Below are 18,660 nucleotides of genomic sequence, written 5' to 3'. Positions count from 1 at the left end.
CTGCATCCCCAAGTGCTGCTCAGGACTGAGCAAGGGCTTTTAAAACCTTGACCTCTAGAAGCTCATGAGCTTCAACCAGTCTGTATGTTACAACTTCCAGTTTCTAATGATATTGGTCCAAAATTATGAAGTCAGTACAGAACTGCTCAAATTTGAGACTGGTGACTGATTTTTGATAAATATCTTTGCTTAATTCTGCAGTCAGGGGACATTCACAGGTTTTAATGTAAACCCATGTGAAAATGTCATAAGCTACTCACATCAATAATTGTTTTTTGTTGAACAACTCCAACATCTTTCCAGATACGGGATTTCCCTATACTGTGGCCCCATATGAACACCAGGAGTTGAGCTGTTGTCTCTCAAAAGGAAATTAGAAACTACTATTAAAATAAGAAAAAATTACTTTCATCCCAAGTGGCACTGGGAGCTGTTAATTTAATAGATGAACATGATTTCAAGCAGTAAAGAGATGCTAGGCATTTTATTCATACAGAGAAAGATGTTGTCCCTGCTCTTCCCAACTGTCAGGATCTATGAAACCATGGCTATCCCAAGACTCCTATAGACAAACTATATGAAGCACGTGTGTAATTTAGAGCTGTTAAGACACAGGTTTTCTACCACTTTAGCTGCATTTTTACTACATTGACTTGTAAAATGATACAGTAAAAATGCCACAGACTGGGGGCCCAGTCGTTTAAGGATAAGGTTATCAGTGTGAACTACCTTTATTCATAGTGGGTTATACCACTCTGATTACTTCAGTTCCCAAAACAATACCAAGACAGTGTGTGGATTAGCCTTCACATTAGCAGTCTTCAGGAAGTGGCCCGTGGAGTGCACTCAGTAAGAATGTACTAAATGCAGCTGATTGAGCCCCATCTACAACTTTAATTTAATCTAGAATTTTCACAGCATATGTAACACTGCCAACTTTGTACACTTGAGCTGGTAAAATACTGACTGAAAGACCAGTCCAAATCTGGCCAGCTAGACTCAAATACAGGGTAACACTCTGGTGCCTATTTTACGCAGCTAAGGTTTGGGGAAGGCAGCATCCAAAGCCTACAGGGGACAGTGTTCAGGGGAGAGGTGCTTTCCACCATCTTTTGGATCATATTTTTCTTATCATAGGCAGTAATTTCACAACTGTGCCTAAGATAAATGGTTATAACATGTTAATTAGCTCAAAGGAAAAAGAAGGAAGAGTAATAGTGTATGTGTGCATAAAATCTCTTTAAGTACTTGAGCTAGCTGCTTCTCTCCGCAGGATCTGAATATTTACAAATGTGTACATAGAGACACGTGACCTATATCAGATTAAAAAAAAGATGAAATTTCTTAGCTTCGAAATAAACAACTTTTCTGAGTTAAAGGGTTTTTTGCATAGAAGTTCTTGCTGCAAATGATGGAGCACCAGAAACATTCTTTATGCAAGAAGCTGTGTTCTTGGGGTTATTCTGGGCTACCTGGATTCTCTCAGCACTCTCCCAAGAAAATTGTAATAATTAAGAATTCCACCACAACACTGCATAGCCAACCAATTTCAAAGACATCTGGATTTACATCTTGGTGTTCTGTTGAGCTGAATCAGATGCCAAACTTTCTGAGATTCAGCCATCATATTGCGCATACTGATAATGGTGTGGCAAGAGGCCAGAAGCAAATACTCTCCTTTAATGGCCCAGCTGCTTCAGATCTGCCCATCACAAATACAGCTACTCTTCTACACCGTTATCTTTGCTATCACTCCCAATCCCACTGCTTATTTTTCATTTTGCATGATGTTAAAACTGAGAGAGGGTGTAAGTACTGGTTGAATTGGGACTGTAAATGTTCCAGAGAGCGTTGTCCCTTATTTGTATTTTGCTGACCTCTAGGGCTCCAAACCTGAACCCGACCTTGAACTTCTGCTGCATGTGACCTGTTCACCACCACCCCACATCGCGCATTGTGTCCTGAGAACAACACAAAGTGGAAGCAGAGAACGACTCCTGCGATTTGATTATGCTCACTTTCAACAAGTGAAAACCACCAAACAAGCTGCAGAGCAGTGATGAAACAAGTGATGAAACATATTCAACGATGATGATATATGTCACCTCTGCCTATTCGTATTTAAAGAGCATTAAAAGAAATACCTCTAATAAAAAGATCAAGGTGCCTTTAACAATTATACACCCAGCAACACAGTAATGACTACCCATAGTAATGCAGCTATAAGCCCAGAGGTAATAAGACTCCTAAGGAAGTTTCCAAGGAAGTAAGATATAAAGAAGTATGACACAGAAAAAAAATGGGGAACAAAGAAGTATCTGTGTACAGACGGGGTTTTCTGACAAAACGCCTTCACTGAAGCACAGAGAGGAAGTGAAAGCCAGCAAGGAGGTTAAAAACTGAAGGAGACGGATTGCTTGGAAGAAATCACAATGAAAGAGAGAATAGGAAGGAGGAACTTTTATACATAAAGGGAGATTTCCCCCACTAGGAAATACACAAGGGCACACTCAAGCGGCAGAACTGAAATGAGTAACTGGTTTGTGGACCGGCAGGACCAAGGCGACTTCCTTCTGCACTACCCAGAAGGAGGAAGTAGAAAGGGAGAAATTCTTAGTATTGCATAAGACCAAAGAGGCACAGTCGCTCCTTCAGCTCTCTTCCCACAACCATGGTCCAAACAAGTAGAAGCACAGCATAAACCTACACATATACATATACACGCACATTCTGGATAATATCCTGGCAGCTCTAAAAGCCAGTGAGAAAACTCCTATTGATTTCAGCGGGCCCAGAAGGTCACTCTCTTTTTTTCACACTGCAAGCACCTATTAAGCTGGCTTGACAAACCATTTCTGGTTTGCCGCAAATGTTTTCATCTAGACTCATGCGATTTTACACATGAGGGCAGCTCCACAGCTGTGCTTTCTGAACCCTCCTTTATCGTGATGATGATGATTATTATTATTATTAGTGCCCAGGGTGGCAGGACTTTGAGCTCCGGAGTCGGCAAGGAGGGAGGGTTTAAATATCACAGACTCTCTCTGCTGGCTTGAGTTGATGGAAATGTTCTTTAAAGCTCAGCATCAAAGCATTCACTTTATAAGCTGGAAGCCTTGGTTCTTGTGCCAGCAGCGACTGTTCCCCATAATTAATTAATACTGTATTAATTGTGCCTGTTCTGTGGGCCTGCTGAGGAGGTGTGGTGAGGCCTGCACCCGCAGATCAGCCTCCTCCTCGGCACGGCCCCAGCGCACAGGAGGGAGAGGGCAAAACCACGCCAGGTATTCGTGGAGCAAAGCCCAACGCAGCTGAGGCGCTCGAAAGGCTCCGCAAGCCCACAGTGAGGAGCATCCAAGCCCTGCAATGACGTTTCGGCAAATGATGAAGGAGAGGGGCACAGAGGGATCTGCCACCAGCTGTGCCCTCGTGCAATCTGCCTGGCTCGAGGCCAGCTCGGAGCACAAGGAGGGGGGCCCAGAGGAGGGGCCCGCGGCAGCTGAGCACCCTGTCAGGGAGGGCTTGGCCAGAAGTCACGAGATGCCGTGAAATTGCTGGGAAGAGAAAGGGGGAGGAGGAGGAGAGGGAGACCCAGGAAAAGTTGCGCCTTTGCCCTTCCTGGGGCTTCGACTGCGTTGCGTGGAGCAGTTGCTGCGCACGGTGGGAATGGCCCTGGGGAGACGGCACTCCGCTACGGTCAGAACAAGGGAGCAAGCTCACAGCAGAAAGAAGAGGTTCTTCCCAGGCTGAATGTCATGAAGAAGTAGTTTCACAGATAAGTTTCCAGACTTTGCTAGAAATACCTGTCCCTTAGCAGCTGCACATGACATTTCTGCGCACAAGCAGGCGCAGCGAAGTCGTCCCTGCTGTAGCACAGAGTCCAATGCTAAGATCGAACTGCTGATGAAGGGAATTTATTAGGTGGATTCATCTCCTATAAAACAATCAAACTTGTGGACACATGTACAAATTTTCAATTATAATCTGAAAGACAGGCACAGTTGGCCTGAAATCTAAGATGAAACAGAGTTTTCACACTATCCATTGCACCCAATTTACTCATCTCTCTAATTTTTGCGTGGGTAAAGAATTATTTGTTGGTATTGTTAAAAGAACTACTTAAAAGAACCATGAAAAGCAGGACTAGTAAGGGAAATCCAAAATCAGAGACCTAAAATTAAAAATACATGAAGAGGAACCAGAAAAAAAGGGGAAGATAATACAGAAAATTCTGAAGGTTTAAAAACTAATAGCACAAAATTGTTCCAGCAACTTACTATAAATTTAATGTCTAAGTATGAATCTACTATGAGCACATCCATAGTAAATGTAAAAAAAAGCAGTTAAAGATCATGCTACTTCTGAGATGACAAAGCACCTTAACAAACTATATATAGAGAGCGAAGCACTAAAATGCAGGCGCACAGCAAAAACATTATGAATTCTGCTTAAGGGGGGGTAACATTTACTCATGAGGAAGGCAAATGTAGTTTATAATGTTTATCATATAAAATAGTAGGGTTTTTTTTTCTTTTATGAGAAAGACAAGCAGAAATAAACAGACATCTAAACTTTATATAATTCAATGTATTGTCTTGAAAGAATAAAACTTGAGTCACCGTGACTAGATCCAGATTAAAATCTTAATTGGTGGATTTGGGGAGCCAATGGGTGCCAAACCTAAGATGCTGATCCTAACCTGTTCCTTTCTTTCAGCAGTTTGAAAGAAAGGGTAAACAAATCTCTCTACGTTTTTAGAAAATATAAGGTAGCTATTTATAGCTGCATTTATTGGAGCTGCTTCCTTATCAGGAAGCATGTAGTTGGGAATTACTGTCTGCCTACATCGGAAATTCTTTCAGAGACACAAAAACCCAAAAAGGAAATTTCCCTTCAAAAATATTCCATGTTTTTTTGCTGCTGGTGGGTTTAAAATAAAAAGTCAGTGCTCTGACCAGGTCACAGCCCCTTCGGGAGGTCTGTTCTGCAAACAAGAAGCTTTAAGACACCTGAGGGAAACATAAAAGAATGTTTCTAGAGAACTGAAAGAGGGAGACTGCTGAGAACATGTAAGTTATGAAAATAAACCTTTTCTCCAGGACATTGAAATAGTGCATTTTCATAACCAGCACTACAGTATTTTCCTCTCAACCATGCATGTTCCTAGAGCTTATCCTCACCAGAAGGCATTAGCCAAATTTATCACTCTGGCAAAGAGCTGACTCTCACAGCGCTGAGGAGGACCGGCTTGTTCAGACCAGGCCTTTACTGTGTTCAGTATGGCATCAGTCCGTCACAACTGAACTCCTGTCCCCCAATTCACTGCTGCCCTCTCCACCCCCAAGGTGTGCACAGGGAGGCATACTCCAAAAGCCAGTGAAACTATTGCTTTTCCTTCAGGCAGGAAGACAGAGATGCCAAAAGCCCGCACTGGGGTTCCATCCTTTCTGCAAGTCACAGCAAAGGCCATGCAGAAAATGGGTAAATATTGTTTTCCCCAAGGAGATAGGTCTGTTTTTTTCTAGCATGCGTGATATGGTACTATAAGTAATTATGAGAGTCGGATAAAGAATCTGCAGCCACAAGGAGCTGCTCAGTAAATCCTCAAACGGGAAGACTGACACTGCCTGCCACCCAACACCAGGCAAGCCTGAGGATTTGGCCATAGGAGGAGTCCTTCATCCTACCCCTCCCCTGATTGCAGTACACCCCACTCTAAAGGCAGGAAGGATAGGTTGGTTAATCATTGGAGACGTTGGAGCTGTCATTTTAACAGCTTAAATTAACATCTTCATTTTCTCATCCGTGTAATTGCCATAGAGCTACCTGACCCTGCTGCCAGTGCAGAGTGGATACTTTTTTCAGTGGGGTACAGAAGTATATGGAAATCAAAACCAGACAGGCACATGCAGTATATAAAGCAGGATGCTCACAACTATTCCCAGGGTACAATTTTTGTGTGCAAAGACTCCTAACCAGAGATTTGGAGCTGAGCAAGTATTCTAATGCTTTGACTCTCAAAAGCCAATCAATGGCGACTGTTTAATAACTTGCAATATCACAAACTGTATTTCTATTAAATATATGAGTAATTCTTAAGTTCTTAAATGCAGGTCACTGCTATATTAATAGCACTGTGCTAGTCCGGCACAAAGACAAGCTTACATGAGGAGTTGGTCACATCTGCTATAAGCACAGAGGGCTTTTTTCCTTAGATAGGGTGTACAAGCCTAACTACCTTAACAGGAGTTGTTAATACCTGTTTATGAGCAGAAGTGGGACCTCGGGGTGGGGGGGGATTTCAAATATTCTCTTTTTCTGTTCCACACCTAGAGTGGAAGGTCAGTGACCAAACACACCTGCCACCGCTGCCTTGCCCCGTTCAAACATCTTCATCCCATAAAAGAAACATGTTGCACAAGCACCCAAAGCAGTGAGTGTTTCCACCCTCGCAAGTATCTCCGGAAAATGATCTGAGAAGAAGAGTCTCTTAGCTAAGGTGTTGGACTGGGCCTCCAAAAGTGGACGGATCCATATTAACAAAAATTTCTTCAATTAACTTGCAATTCACTTAGTCCTTCCGCTCCAGCAGTAAAATGGGGAGCTGTAAAACAGGTGTAAAAACTTCTCTGTTTAATGGGGATTCTGTCACATCATATGCTAAGTGTCAGAAAGGGTACCAGCACCAGGGAGAGAAGATATACAAGTACAGCAAAAGGGAAACCCAGTCTCTCAGAAAGGGCATAAAATACTTGCTTGCTCTGTGCACGTGTGTGGGACCCATTGCATCAATCCCCAGCACTTTGAAACTGCAATAGGTTTCTTCTCACACATTATGTGGCCCCTCTAAGTGCTGGGCAGTGGCATCCTCTTCATATATTCAGTGGCTGAGCTCTGTTTTTTATTACAGGAGTGGACACAGCACGCAGGATACGTTGTTTCTGCAGGGTTTTCTGCAACACTTTTGTGTTTTGCTGCAAGGCGCTCGCCACACAATGGTTTGTTATTGTTGAGTTCCTTAGTCATGGCTTACTCGCAGTTTCTCTTCTGTATTTTCTTTAATTGTAGGGTTATTTATGAATATTGGGCTCTTTACAGTGATTTTATGTCTTAAAAAAAAGTGGAAGCATTTGTAACATAAAACACAAATGTAAAAATCAAACAGACACATTTGGGAATGGAAAGAGAAAAGCAAGCTCATTTTAGGCTCACTGATCTTGACAGAGTCCCTTTAAGACAAAGCTAAAAATGCTTCAAACCCAGCAATGCCATAAATGTCCTGCTGCTTTTGCTTCTTATTCCTCCCCACACTTTTCAGGGGAATTCCACAAGGGATGGGCTTGAATCACACATTAAAGTGACATTGCTCCCTTTCCCCTCTGAGCAGAGGTGAGTCTGTGTTTTGAAGACAGAAAACCCTGCAGCGAGGCTTTCCAGGAGTATAACAGACTGGCTTAGTACCACTGGGACTGCTACACTGCAAGTTCTCCAGGCCCTGAGATACAGGTCTCTCCCCTGGCCACCACTGTGCTGCTTCAGAAGTTCCCACTGGGACGGGAAGGATCTTGTTGTCAGTCCAGGAAACCATGGCATTAACTAGGTCTGGATAACAATCGAGTAGGAAAAAAAAAAAAAAGTACTGTTCTCCCAAACACTCCCTCAAGAAGCAGAAACCAGCTCAGAACACCAACCCTTTGCAACAGATTTTTCTCACTTAATATGGATGCCTCTGCCACAGTGACCAGACAGCAGTAAGGGGCTAAAAAATTTAGGAATTAAGTCATCAGCTGTTTACATCAGGGGTAACACAACTAGCTGGGCCCTGAGGCAGACCTTGTAAGAAGGAGCTACGTTCCCCACAGGTGATGAGCAAAGACCATGCCCAGAAAAATTAAAAGCATTTCCATTTAAAGGGCACAGCTTTTCCCAACTGGATCAGCAATGACGTTCTACTCTACCCAAGCCAACATGTTCTGGATGAAGTTCTTTCAAGTAGAATAGCCACATCTACATGGCCGGCCATGGGGCAAGAGAATCTGAGACCATGCTTACCACCCATACAAATTGCTAAAATCTGTAGATGAGCTAAACTCAGATGAACACTTCAGGCTGCCTTTGGAACAGGCCAGGAACAGGTAAGAGGTAGGTAGATATAACCAATGTCTCCCTTGTTCATCCCATCCACCTAACCTAACAACTAGATGTAATCCATAATCATAATCCTAAAGGAGCCAGGCCCAGTCACTTCACTAGCACTGACCAAAACAAATCACCAAGGCTGACAGGATGGCTACTTAGGATTTTGCAGTCCAGCCAGCTTGTCAATAAATTATTAAAAATTGCAAATTGTGCCTATAGACCACAAAAGGAACATGCCCTGCTATGGTAGGCACTCCTATACAGAGTGAACAGATTGGCCATACCCTCAGTAGCTCACAATCTAAACGTGCAAGAAAAGTCCATGATGGGAGAAGAAGATGCAACATACAGAGCAAACAACTGAGTAGTACCACTGGGCAGTAGCATACAGCACCACTGTTCTAATTTGATTTTTTTTCCTCTTCTCAGTGGATAGGGGTTGGTCAGGAAAGAATTAGTTTTCCAAAGAGAAAATGAAGCGTAAGGTAAAAAGGAGATTAGGAGGAAATGGTAAATATATGAAAGACAGTAAGAGGGAGGAATAAGGTTGAAGTGGCCAGACTGTCAGAGAAGAGCAAAAAAGGGTCTGGAAGAAGGCAATCATCTGAGAAAGAGGACACTCCAGATCCCGCTAAAAATCAGTGAGAATTTAATCACTCATTTCAGTGGGACTAGGATTAGTCTCAGTCACTAATTTAACATTCTGGCCATCTCTCACACTTCCTTTGTCTTATGCAGCTTTTATTTTATTTTCCCTGTATGTGCATCAGTCAGTTTTGTTCCACAAAGATCCTTCCAAAGCAAATATTTTTATTGCTCACTGCTCTAAATGTGGCTTAGGGTGAAGGGCTTTTTTTCCCCGTCTCACTACATACTGGCAGCTCAATGCATTGAATATTCTAGTAACTAAATAACAATATGCTTAATGCTTGGAAGTGGCTTTTCCAGCTGCTAGTCAAAATTGTAGAATAATTAACAGGTGCCAAAGGATTAATAAAAGGAGTAGCGTAATTAATAGACAGTATACAGAAAGAATGGATCCTTGGCAACCGTGACAGTGTTGTTGTCACCTCCTCCTTCTCTTGTTTCCTGCATTCCTTTAAAAAAAATGAAAACAGTTGCCCTTAAAACCAAAATGATGCATATAAGCAACAACGCATGATCAGGAGCAAGAAACACCATGAACTGTTTTCAGCTCTGCTAAATGCCTTACCTTAAAGAACCTGCCCAGTTGAGCAGTCCTTCAACAGCTTGCGCTGCCATACTGCTTATATGCAGACTTACAGGTTTCACGAAGGGCTTCTTTCCAGAGGGTGGTACAGCTAAGCTCATAAAGATGTAGAACCAATATAGAGCCACTGTATTGGTTTCCATTGAGTCAGAATATCAAATATCGATATAAATAGGCAGGTAGAAATATGCCTATGAAGCACCCACTAAAAGTGAAAGCCCTTCTTTAATATAATCATTGTAGAAAATTAAACAAAATTCCCTTCTGTCCTCATAACAGTGGCAGTGGAACAGACAGTAATTACAAGGGACCCAGAGACATTGAGATAAAGCAAGTGATCTGACTAGTTGTATGTGACCAGGTCTGGATGCTCTGAAGTTCATCAAAATCAGCTGCAGCTTGGAAAGTATCCTGGACTGGAAACCAAAGAGCAGAGCCTAAGCTTACATTCGAAATAACAGGAAGCTGCAACTACTCAAACAATTTTACAGATAGGTCCTTACCTTTCCCCACCACCACTACCAAAAAAAAGCGAGTGCAGTCAAGAAGATGACAGCACTGCATTCCTGATGCAAAAGTCTCCCCTGTGAAGTGTTGCAGGTACACAAGCATCTAGATCATGTCATTTTATTCTGAACATCAGTGCGGGCTGTTGGGGATTCAAAGAAAAGCAACAGCAAGAAAAGTTAGTTGCTGCCCAGAGTAACTGGTTGATGCATACAGGAAAGTACATACAACATGCCTTGCTACGACAACGGGCTGCAGGCATATGAAGGATGCCAACATTAAAGACAGACAAATTAGGTAAGAGGAAGAAATGAACTCTTGTTCACAGTTATATCAGTAGAAAACACTGTGAAATCTTTGCCTGTGAAACAGTGTCCATCTCCCTGCACAAGACACACACACAGTCCCAAGGGAAGATGTCCTTGGAGATAAAAATCAGACTGCACAAAGAGACAGAAGCACGTAAGGTAGAACACTGCTGCACAGGCAAGGGCAGGGACCAGAGCAGGCAACGAGCCTTTCTCAGCGCTGATATTTCTCTCTCTCTTGTTGACAAAGCTTTACATTCAAAGAGGCAGAAAGAAAATCTTGGAGTCTTTAGCACATAATTACAGTTGCTGTTGTAGGAGAGAGCAAAATACCTTATTTTCATCTTGCATATTACAAAAAAAACTTTTCCCTCTGATTCAGTGCATACTAATAGGCACAGGGAAGGGTTCTCATAGTCATCTCTTTTAAATGTTGTACCTGCTATCCAGTTCCAAGAACTTTTTACCACAAGTTATTGGCTAAAGCACCAAATGAGTAATCAGTGACATTGTACCAGGCCAGACAAAAAGGTTGTTTTTAGCGAAAAATAGAGAGCTTTCTCCCTGCAATAGTATGGAATAAGTTTTCTCAGAGAAAAGCGGTATGCAAATAGTTTTAGGGCTTCCAACTATTTCTGCATTCTTCATTATCACAATATCTGGGCAGTCACTTAACTTATCTTTGCAACATTTAAGAGTCTTTACCCTCCTGTTATTTTCATTTTACAGTGGAGAAACCAAGACAAAATATCCAAGGTCACAGAAGGCACCAAGGGCAGAGCCTTGTGTGAGAGCTGAGCTTGCTTCTCCTGAACCTCCACCACCACCTCAAGTTCCCAAATGCCCTACCTGATGTTAGTGCAGTCTGGTGGAGATCAGATATGCTGCAGAGCTAACACAACGTACATACCAGGGACAAGAAGCAAACTCAAAATCACTATGCTTTCTGACTATATACCTGAAACAGGGGAAAACGTTCTCCAGCTCCCAGCTGATAACTTATTTACAACACCCCAGTACTGAGTTACTAGGGAAGCAGCGGATGAGTATGTTTATAAGTACAGGGCAAAAGTCCCTTACAGAGAAGTACAGTATCAGAGAAAGGTGTGCGTTATCATAAAATGACCCTCATTATCCCAGACCTCTAAAGTTATGATTGATTACATTATACTTCTATACTACAGGAGTAGGGCAGGCTGGGATCAAAGCAGTTTTAAAACAAGAAAGTGTGTGAAGGGGAAAAGTGTCTTCACATCACCACCAGAAAGAGGAGGTTCTCTCTATACCGACCACAGAGAAGGAGGAGTGCTCTGTATGCTTATAGTAAAGAGGGATCTGCATCCCACTCTCTTAATCTTCGCATTTCTCATTTTTTCCAGTCTCTGGATCAAATCAGTTTGGCATAGCTGAGACCCATTTGCCCATCAAACAGTGAGGAATGATTTATTACAGGAAAGGAAATTGTTCTACTAATTGTCCTGATACTATTGACTATTATCACCTTTAGAGTGCTCTTAAAACATGAGAAACAGTGAAATTTCTAATAGGAAGGAATAAAACATGGTCTGAATCCACAGAGCCCACTTCACATTTATCAGGAACATGTTCCTAGTTCTACCTTCTTCCACTGTATTCAATTGCCACCAGAAGGCTTGGGCCGACCACTGCTTTCAGTTACATCTGTCTATAGCATAGCTCTGGAACTTGCGAGTCAGCAGAAATGAAAAGGTAAGGTTCAGGCCTGAACTCCACCTTTGTTTCAGTAAATGCCCTCAGAATGTCATGGAAAGAGAGACTGACTGGAGGCTGCTCGGCCATCAGCCCTGTGCATGGCTGCAAAAACTTACCGCATCTCCCTGTTGCACTGGAGTGAGTGAGGGTTGAGGGCGGTTATTAGGCTTCACCTAATCAACAAAAAACAAAGTAAGGCCAGAACCAAACAAAATCTCAGATTTAAAAACCCTCAGACTTTGGGGATCTAGACCCAATCTTCATACAAAGTACCACAGCCTGAACTATGATTTAGCTACTTTGCCTGACTTTTAAGACAGTTCAGATTTAGGTCTGAAGCTGTCTTTGAGACACATCTCTTAAAAAAAAAAAAAATAGGGGGTCCATGCAGAAATTGCAAAATCCCATGTTCATACCTCTTGAACTTTATGATATGAGATCCAAAAGGTGCTTATTTATTTCCGTACTTGATATTAGGAAGACCATTCCTGGAATACTATCTCCAGTTTTGTTGTCCCCACTTTAAGACATTTGAAGTGGGAACAGTTCACAAGAGATGATACAAACAGAATTTGAAATCTGGAAGCTATACAGAAAGACTGACAGGCTTAAGAAGCTCTCTGCCTATGCAGTTTAGCCAAGAAAAGGTTAAGAAGTGACTTTATCCAAAAGCACCTTTATCAAGAGTAGTCTTTTGACAATATTTAGCAGGAAAGGCGATAATGAGATCTAATAGTTGGAAACTGAAGCTTGACTAATTCAAACTATAAATAGGGCACTTAAAAAAGGCAAATAGGGAGGATAATTAAGCATTAAAGGAACCTATCTAGAGACCTTATATCTTCCCCATCACTGAAGTCTTTACATGAAGAGCAGAAATATTTCTGCGTAACATGCTGTAGCTCAAGCAGTTTATGGGCTTAAACACAGAAGTTACTGAGTGAAGTCCTGTAACTCAGGATATACCAGAGATCTTTTTAGGTATCCATAACGGTCTCTCTGCCCTAGCTATGAATCTGTACAGTTTAGAAAGCTGTTCTAAATGAGACAACATTTGGGTCAATAATTATTACATTCTGAGCTACAAATATTATCCTGCCATGGACTACAACTACTAAGGCTATGTGAACGTGCTCCATGTTGTTTATGATCTGAGACACGGGCTGTGGAAGAATATTCCACAGATGTTTAATGATTAATCTTCTGTGTTTTTACACAAGTCAGACTGGTGTGGAAATATTACTGGGAGGGAAGCCTCCTTGCAAATTTTAAGAAGTGCCAGTCAAAAAATCAAGGCAAAAGGTTGAATCACACCTATAAACCATTGCATAAAAAGTTTTCACTGGAAGGAAATTTTTTGAGCTTCGCACTTTGTCTAGCATGCTGGCCAGCTGATGGGAGGGAAGTTGGTAGTGTAACATGGTACCCCTTCCCTTTCATACAAAGGGCCTCTGCCATCTAATCTGGTACATTTGTTAGATCCAGCTGGGAAGGCAATAAGTAAGTGGAAAACCAGCAGTGATCTTAGCTGTGGAGAGGACAGACAGTAGCTCCCACAGCAGAAGTAAAAGGAAAGATGAATTTCTTCAATACTAACTAAAGTGATGAGGGGGAAAAAACGTCTCTGGGGCTGAAACCCATAGAGAGGAGAGAAACTGCTTCTGTGTTGGATTGTTAGTCTAAGTTTTGGACAGAAGCATAAAAAGGCACTGTGGCAGCAAGTACTCACTGGGCTGGGGGAACAGGCCAGCAGCCACGAGCACTGACAAGCAGCTTCTGGGAACTCCAGGACAACAAGGCAGTGGCAGATCCAGGCAGTAATGCTACCCATTCACATCGGAAAGCACATCAAAGGTAGAACCTGGGCTATGTGGCAGCACAGGCAGAAGAGAGCAAGAGGCAGCAGCAGGCAAAAACAGGACTGCACAGACTGCCCTGTGGGCAAAGAGTGACCTTAGGGCAGTTTCGGTCACCAGCCAGCAAGGGAGGGAGCACAGCATTACAGCAACGCTGGGAGAACAGTCTGCATCCAGAAAAGGAGTGCGCCTGGAGGATAGCCGAGGACAGGAATGAGAACGCCCGATGATAAAACACGGTCATTTTTTAAGAGGAAGACTGCCTCACAGACCATTGCTCTTCTGAAATCCCAGACCTATTTGTCAGATAGCACCACACAGAGCTACATTTGCCCCAGCCCTGTTGCTCCTTGTATGACAAGTCACACAGGAATGTGACATCTGACAAAAGTTCACTTAAAATTCTCAGTTTACACCAGAACTGTTTCCTTTCTAAAAAGGAAAATTCCACTCTTCCTCATCCCCATTCTGCCTCACTAATTCACCTCTCACTGGCCAACAGCCCTTGGCCTTTCCTATTCCTCAAACACTAAATCATCCCAGGAAGGAGGCGCCTGGCTCTCGCCTTGCCCTCAGCTCCAGTTTTAGTTCCAATATCAGCAATGTGCCCTTTCCTCCTTTGCAGCATCCTTTTGTAGGCAGCTGAGCTCCTTCTTCCTCCTCTGCCTCTCCGTATGCCTCTGTTAGCATACAGGCTCCATAGCAAAGAGTCTGGGCACCAGGAGCATTTAATACTGAGACCCATAAGCAACCTGAAAAATACTCACAGCACAACCACTTGCCACAGTCTGTGAAACTCAGCCCTCGTGCCACAGCACAGCACTGAGCAATTCCTACAACGCGGATGGGGCCATCGCGCTTCCCGTCAGAATGAAATCCCTGCCTTTCTCCCCTTCACAGGAAAACAAGCCAGATCTATAGAGCCAGGAGGCAGAAAAAGTTTGCGCTGTATTTCTGAGTAATTTCCTTTGTTCAAAAAGAACGCTCAGAAAATCAAAACAGCTAGAGCTTTGAAAAAGAGAAATGGCTAAAGCCAGGGGGCCTCCCCACTCCGTGCCATAAACCGTGCCCTCCCGCCACCCCGCTGCTTCCCCAGCAGACAGACAGCCCTAAGCCTTCCCGCGGACACTCACGCAGGTGCGCCGGCAGGCGGATCGCGTCTTCCTCCATCCTGATCGCTCGAGGCACTGGGACATGTAGTGGTGACGAGGAAGTGTAATTTGGTACCGGGCTCACTGGAGGTGTGTACGAAATTCTTTCCTGCTGTTAAAAGAAAAGGGGAGGGGGGGAAAGAGAGAGAGAAAGAGAAAGAGGACAACGTGAACTTTGGAGCAGAGGTGTGAAATGCAGCCAGAGAGGGGGAAGTGGGCGGAAGGAAGGAAGCGTGCATTCGCGGCGGGGGCGAGCAGCACTAGCTGTGCACTGGGCTGCCCAGAGAGCCACAGCACACGGCGCCGTCCGGCCGCTTGTTGGCTCGCTTGGCCGGGGCCACGCTCATGTCCCTGCGCGCTCCAAGCCCAGAGCTGCAGGCAGGGACTAGAGAGCTTTCCAGGAGATGATTTTAATTTTCAAAAGGTCCAGTCAGTTTCCAAGGGTTTTCTCAGCAACTTGCCGAGGGAGGAAAGGGAAGTGACATTCAAGTGGGGAGACTGTGGGAGTTTTGTGTCAGTGAAAATCTGACAGCAATCCTGTTGTCTGTGTGCGTACGACTTACTACACGGAGCCCTGAAAGCATGAGACCGAATACTAACAAAACCATCGTGATCTGAGCATGATTATTAAGTATTTAACACTTCACACCTTCAGAGCATTTTACAGACATCAGGTAATTAGTTCTGACTTCACTAAAGAAAATGATACTCTATCACTAAAAACTACTCTGTTTATCACTGTGTAATGTAGTACTTTTCTTCTTGCCTAAATGAGTTATTAGCAGTTTCTTTGAAGTAGTTTAACTTGCAACCAAGTAAGTCAGCATACAGAAAGCAGCTAAGCAAGGACAGTCAGAGTTGAAGGGCAATTTGCAAATGTTGCATTAGTTTCATAATTGTCACCATTTGTTTTTTACTTCTGAAAACGTCCGCCAAGAAATTTAAGACTGAAAATTCATCTGATCCAGTGGGAAAATTCTTCCATATTCTAAGCACATACTCTAATCACAACACAGATTATACCCTTTGTAAATAAACATAGCCACAATTTTGGAGGAGCATAAAAAATCATTATTGTGTGCTTCTGGGAAGGCAAAGCATGCTATTCCCAAAGCTGTGCTGCTGACATTTAACGATGGCAGTGCAACCAGCATGGACATAAGCAAAAGGAGCACTTCCGCTTCAGTGTTTTTCGCACAAAAGCATAGGTACAGTTCCCCATGCTCACCCTGATCTCTGGCAAATGGAAAAGAACAACTTAGCGTTGGAGCAAGAGCAGGTAATTACTTCCATTACAACCAGCGTTATCACGGCAGTGTGACAAGGAATCAGGCTGACACTGATAGAGGCACTTGTAGAATATAACACTAGCACCCCAACCACTGGCATGAGGAAGGATAGAGCCGTACGGCATGAGTAAACAACAACTGAACGCAGTAAAGCCGAAAACTCTTGATGCACACTAATCGCTCAGGAGCTCACCCAGAATCCAAAGTTTTGCCTCAACACCTGGACTCTCCCCTGTTATACTGTAACCACCCCTGCTGACAGGCACAGCAGAAAGGAGAGGACTGAAGGCACATGGAGAATAAATGGTTCACTTTAGCACTAACTGCTCTGGGTCCCACAGAGTGGGAAGACAAGACCAGTTCACTCCATCACCACTGTGCTGCTCTTCTGTGAGTACAGTCTCTGTGGCTCTCAATTCAGTATTTTTTAATCAGAAATTTTTTTGCTCCTTTCTCTTTTAACCTCCCACAATGCCCTTTAACATATTATTGTATCCACTCAGCTTCCACTCATCATTGTCCGGGTAACAGTAATCCATTAGGTAATATAAATTTAGCTTTTCTAATTAAAAAGCAGGGATATTCATTGAGATATGGTGAAAAATACACCTGTGGAGCTATAAAACATTCTGCTTTCAATTTATGCAATTCATTCCCTGCCCCGAAATGGCTGACTCTGTGCTTCATGTTCCAGTGTGGGCCACCTCTCTGTGCTCAGAGCAAATTCGGCAGTCTCACGGGCAATTTGCACCTCTGCATCACTGCTGCATGTATTCCTGACTAGCAACAAGACCAGCCACTTCCTAGTGCTTTCTGCTGCAATCCACAGCTCAGATAATCGAACCACACTGCAGCTGCTCATTTTGTGTATTGAATGAGATATTTATAAAAAGAGGAACACTTCTGAAACATAGCCACAGAGATGCCTGCTGCTGCAAACAGGCGCTAGAAGACAGATGGAGGACCTGAAGCCCTTCTTCCCCGCAAGAGCGCAGGGTGCAGTCCAGCTTCAGGCCCCATTTCATGCCAACAGAAATACTGAATCACCGCTGCAAGGATGAGCACAAAGTGGCTTCAAAGAGCCTTCTCCCTGGCCAGCAGTAGGAGGAAAGCGTAAGCAGCATATGAAACCCAATTCAGAAGCCAACGCACTACCCTCGGCACCCAGGAGGTGCTGTATCAAACCAAGATATAATGCTTCAAGTATCTGCTGCCTCTCTCAGCACAGATTAACTTCCTAAAGGCATGCAATAACCTGATTTATACCAAGACAGTTTCACTGAGATTTCTTGTTATAAATAAAAATACCTGATTCATTGTTTCCTAGTACTCGTAAGATCAGGACAGTAGTAAACGAAAAGAAGTTGTGAAAACGCAGACTTGCTCATTTTGTCCCAGTTGTTTTTTCCACATGCCTTAGGTGTCCACAATAAGACGTGTTCTGCAAATACTACTGATTCACATTTTACAAGGCACAGAGGGGAATTAGGTACCCGGCTCTCATTTGTGCCTTTGAAAATGTCCTCCCTTATGAATTCTGCATTTTTCACCACTTTTAACCTAAATATCAAAGCAATTTGCAGACATTAGGTAAGCTTTTTTCTTTTTATTAGACACACAGGCAACCTGAGTTACAGAAAGAGCAAAGCTCAAATGAGCTAAGCAATTTCAGAGCTGTCTTGAAAAAGGACAGCATGTGCCTCTCCAGGGCAACAGACTTAACAAGTGCATCCTGCAAGAGCAGCCCTTCTAACTGTCCTGGCCAGATTTCCAAAAGGTGAGGAGGAATGAAGTCACAGGGAGGTCAAGGCCCTGGCCCTGTGGAAAATGAGCTTCATCCCGATGCCCAGCGCGAGTCAGGGACACAGCTGGAAGCAGAGCTGCAAACGCCATCCCAGTTCTGCAGCCGAGCCGAGCTCCGCGCTTCCACCACGCACAGTGCCCTGCCTACACCGAGGTGTGAATGCACAAGGTCACATTCACTTCTCTGGGCTTTTTGAGGCTTTTTAGAGTCACACTTTCAGAAGGTAACTGCTGTGTTCATACCACTGAGAATGGATTTGCTGGGAATGCATTTTAATCTTCGCAACTCCAGAGCTGCCTAGTGCGTTCCTCTATGGCACCCATCAAACAAAAATATGGCTGATATCTCATGCTTTTAAGGTTACACTACCAGATTCTCTGCTACTAGGGATTTTTCTGAAAGAGTTTTGTAACCAGTCAGTTTAATATTTCCCCTTGCATTTAAGGCCAAGAAAGGATGGTTCAATGCAAGGGCTGTTCAAGCAACAGCTTGGGAGGCAGGATATACAGTGTTCATTCCTGTTCTGCTACCAGCCACTGATTGTGCTTGAGCAACCCTACAGCCTTGCTGCAGCTCAGCTTACTGGTAAACAAGACTAAGTCAATACACATTTGGTGCGGTCCTCTGAGATTATTGGTGACGAG

The 18,660-nt window shown here is 43.5% G+C and overlaps 1 protein-coding gene across 4 annotated transcripts in view; it reads right to left on the bottom strand.

Moving 5' to 3' along the window:
- Positions 1-18,660, bottom strand: part of ETV6 (ETS variant 6) — a 138,002-nt gene that overhangs the window by 77,217 nt on the left and 42,125 nt on the right. Inside the window, exons 1-2 of one of the 4 annotated variants that reach the window (XM_026090925.1) lie at positions 14,906-14,990; positions 12,033-12,089 (exon numbers count right to left, since the gene is read on the bottom strand). The exons of 1 other annotated variant lie outside the window; for it this stretch is intronic. Coding sequence is in view for 2 of the 3 variants with exons in the window: in XM_026090923.1 (XP_025946708.1) it covers positions 14,906-15,035 (130 nt within the window). In the remaining variant the exon portion in view is untranslated. Of the gene's footprint in view, positions 1-12,032; positions 12,090-14,905; positions 15,036-18,660 lie in introns of those variants that run through there. 2 more of the 4 variants (XM_026090923.1, XM_026090924.1) reach the window with 2 other exon arrangements.

This window comes from Apteryx rowi, unplaced genomic scaffold (assembly GCF_003343035.1).
Source record: "Apteryx rowi isolate R43461 unplaced genomic scaffold, aptRow1 scaffold_882, whole genome shotgun sequence".
NCBI lineage: Eukaryota > Metazoa > Chordata > Aves > Apterygiformes > Apterygidae > Apteryx > Apteryx rowi.
The sequence above is the reverse complement of the archived record's forward strand: the minus strand, read 5'-3'. Positions and strand labels throughout refer to the sequence as shown.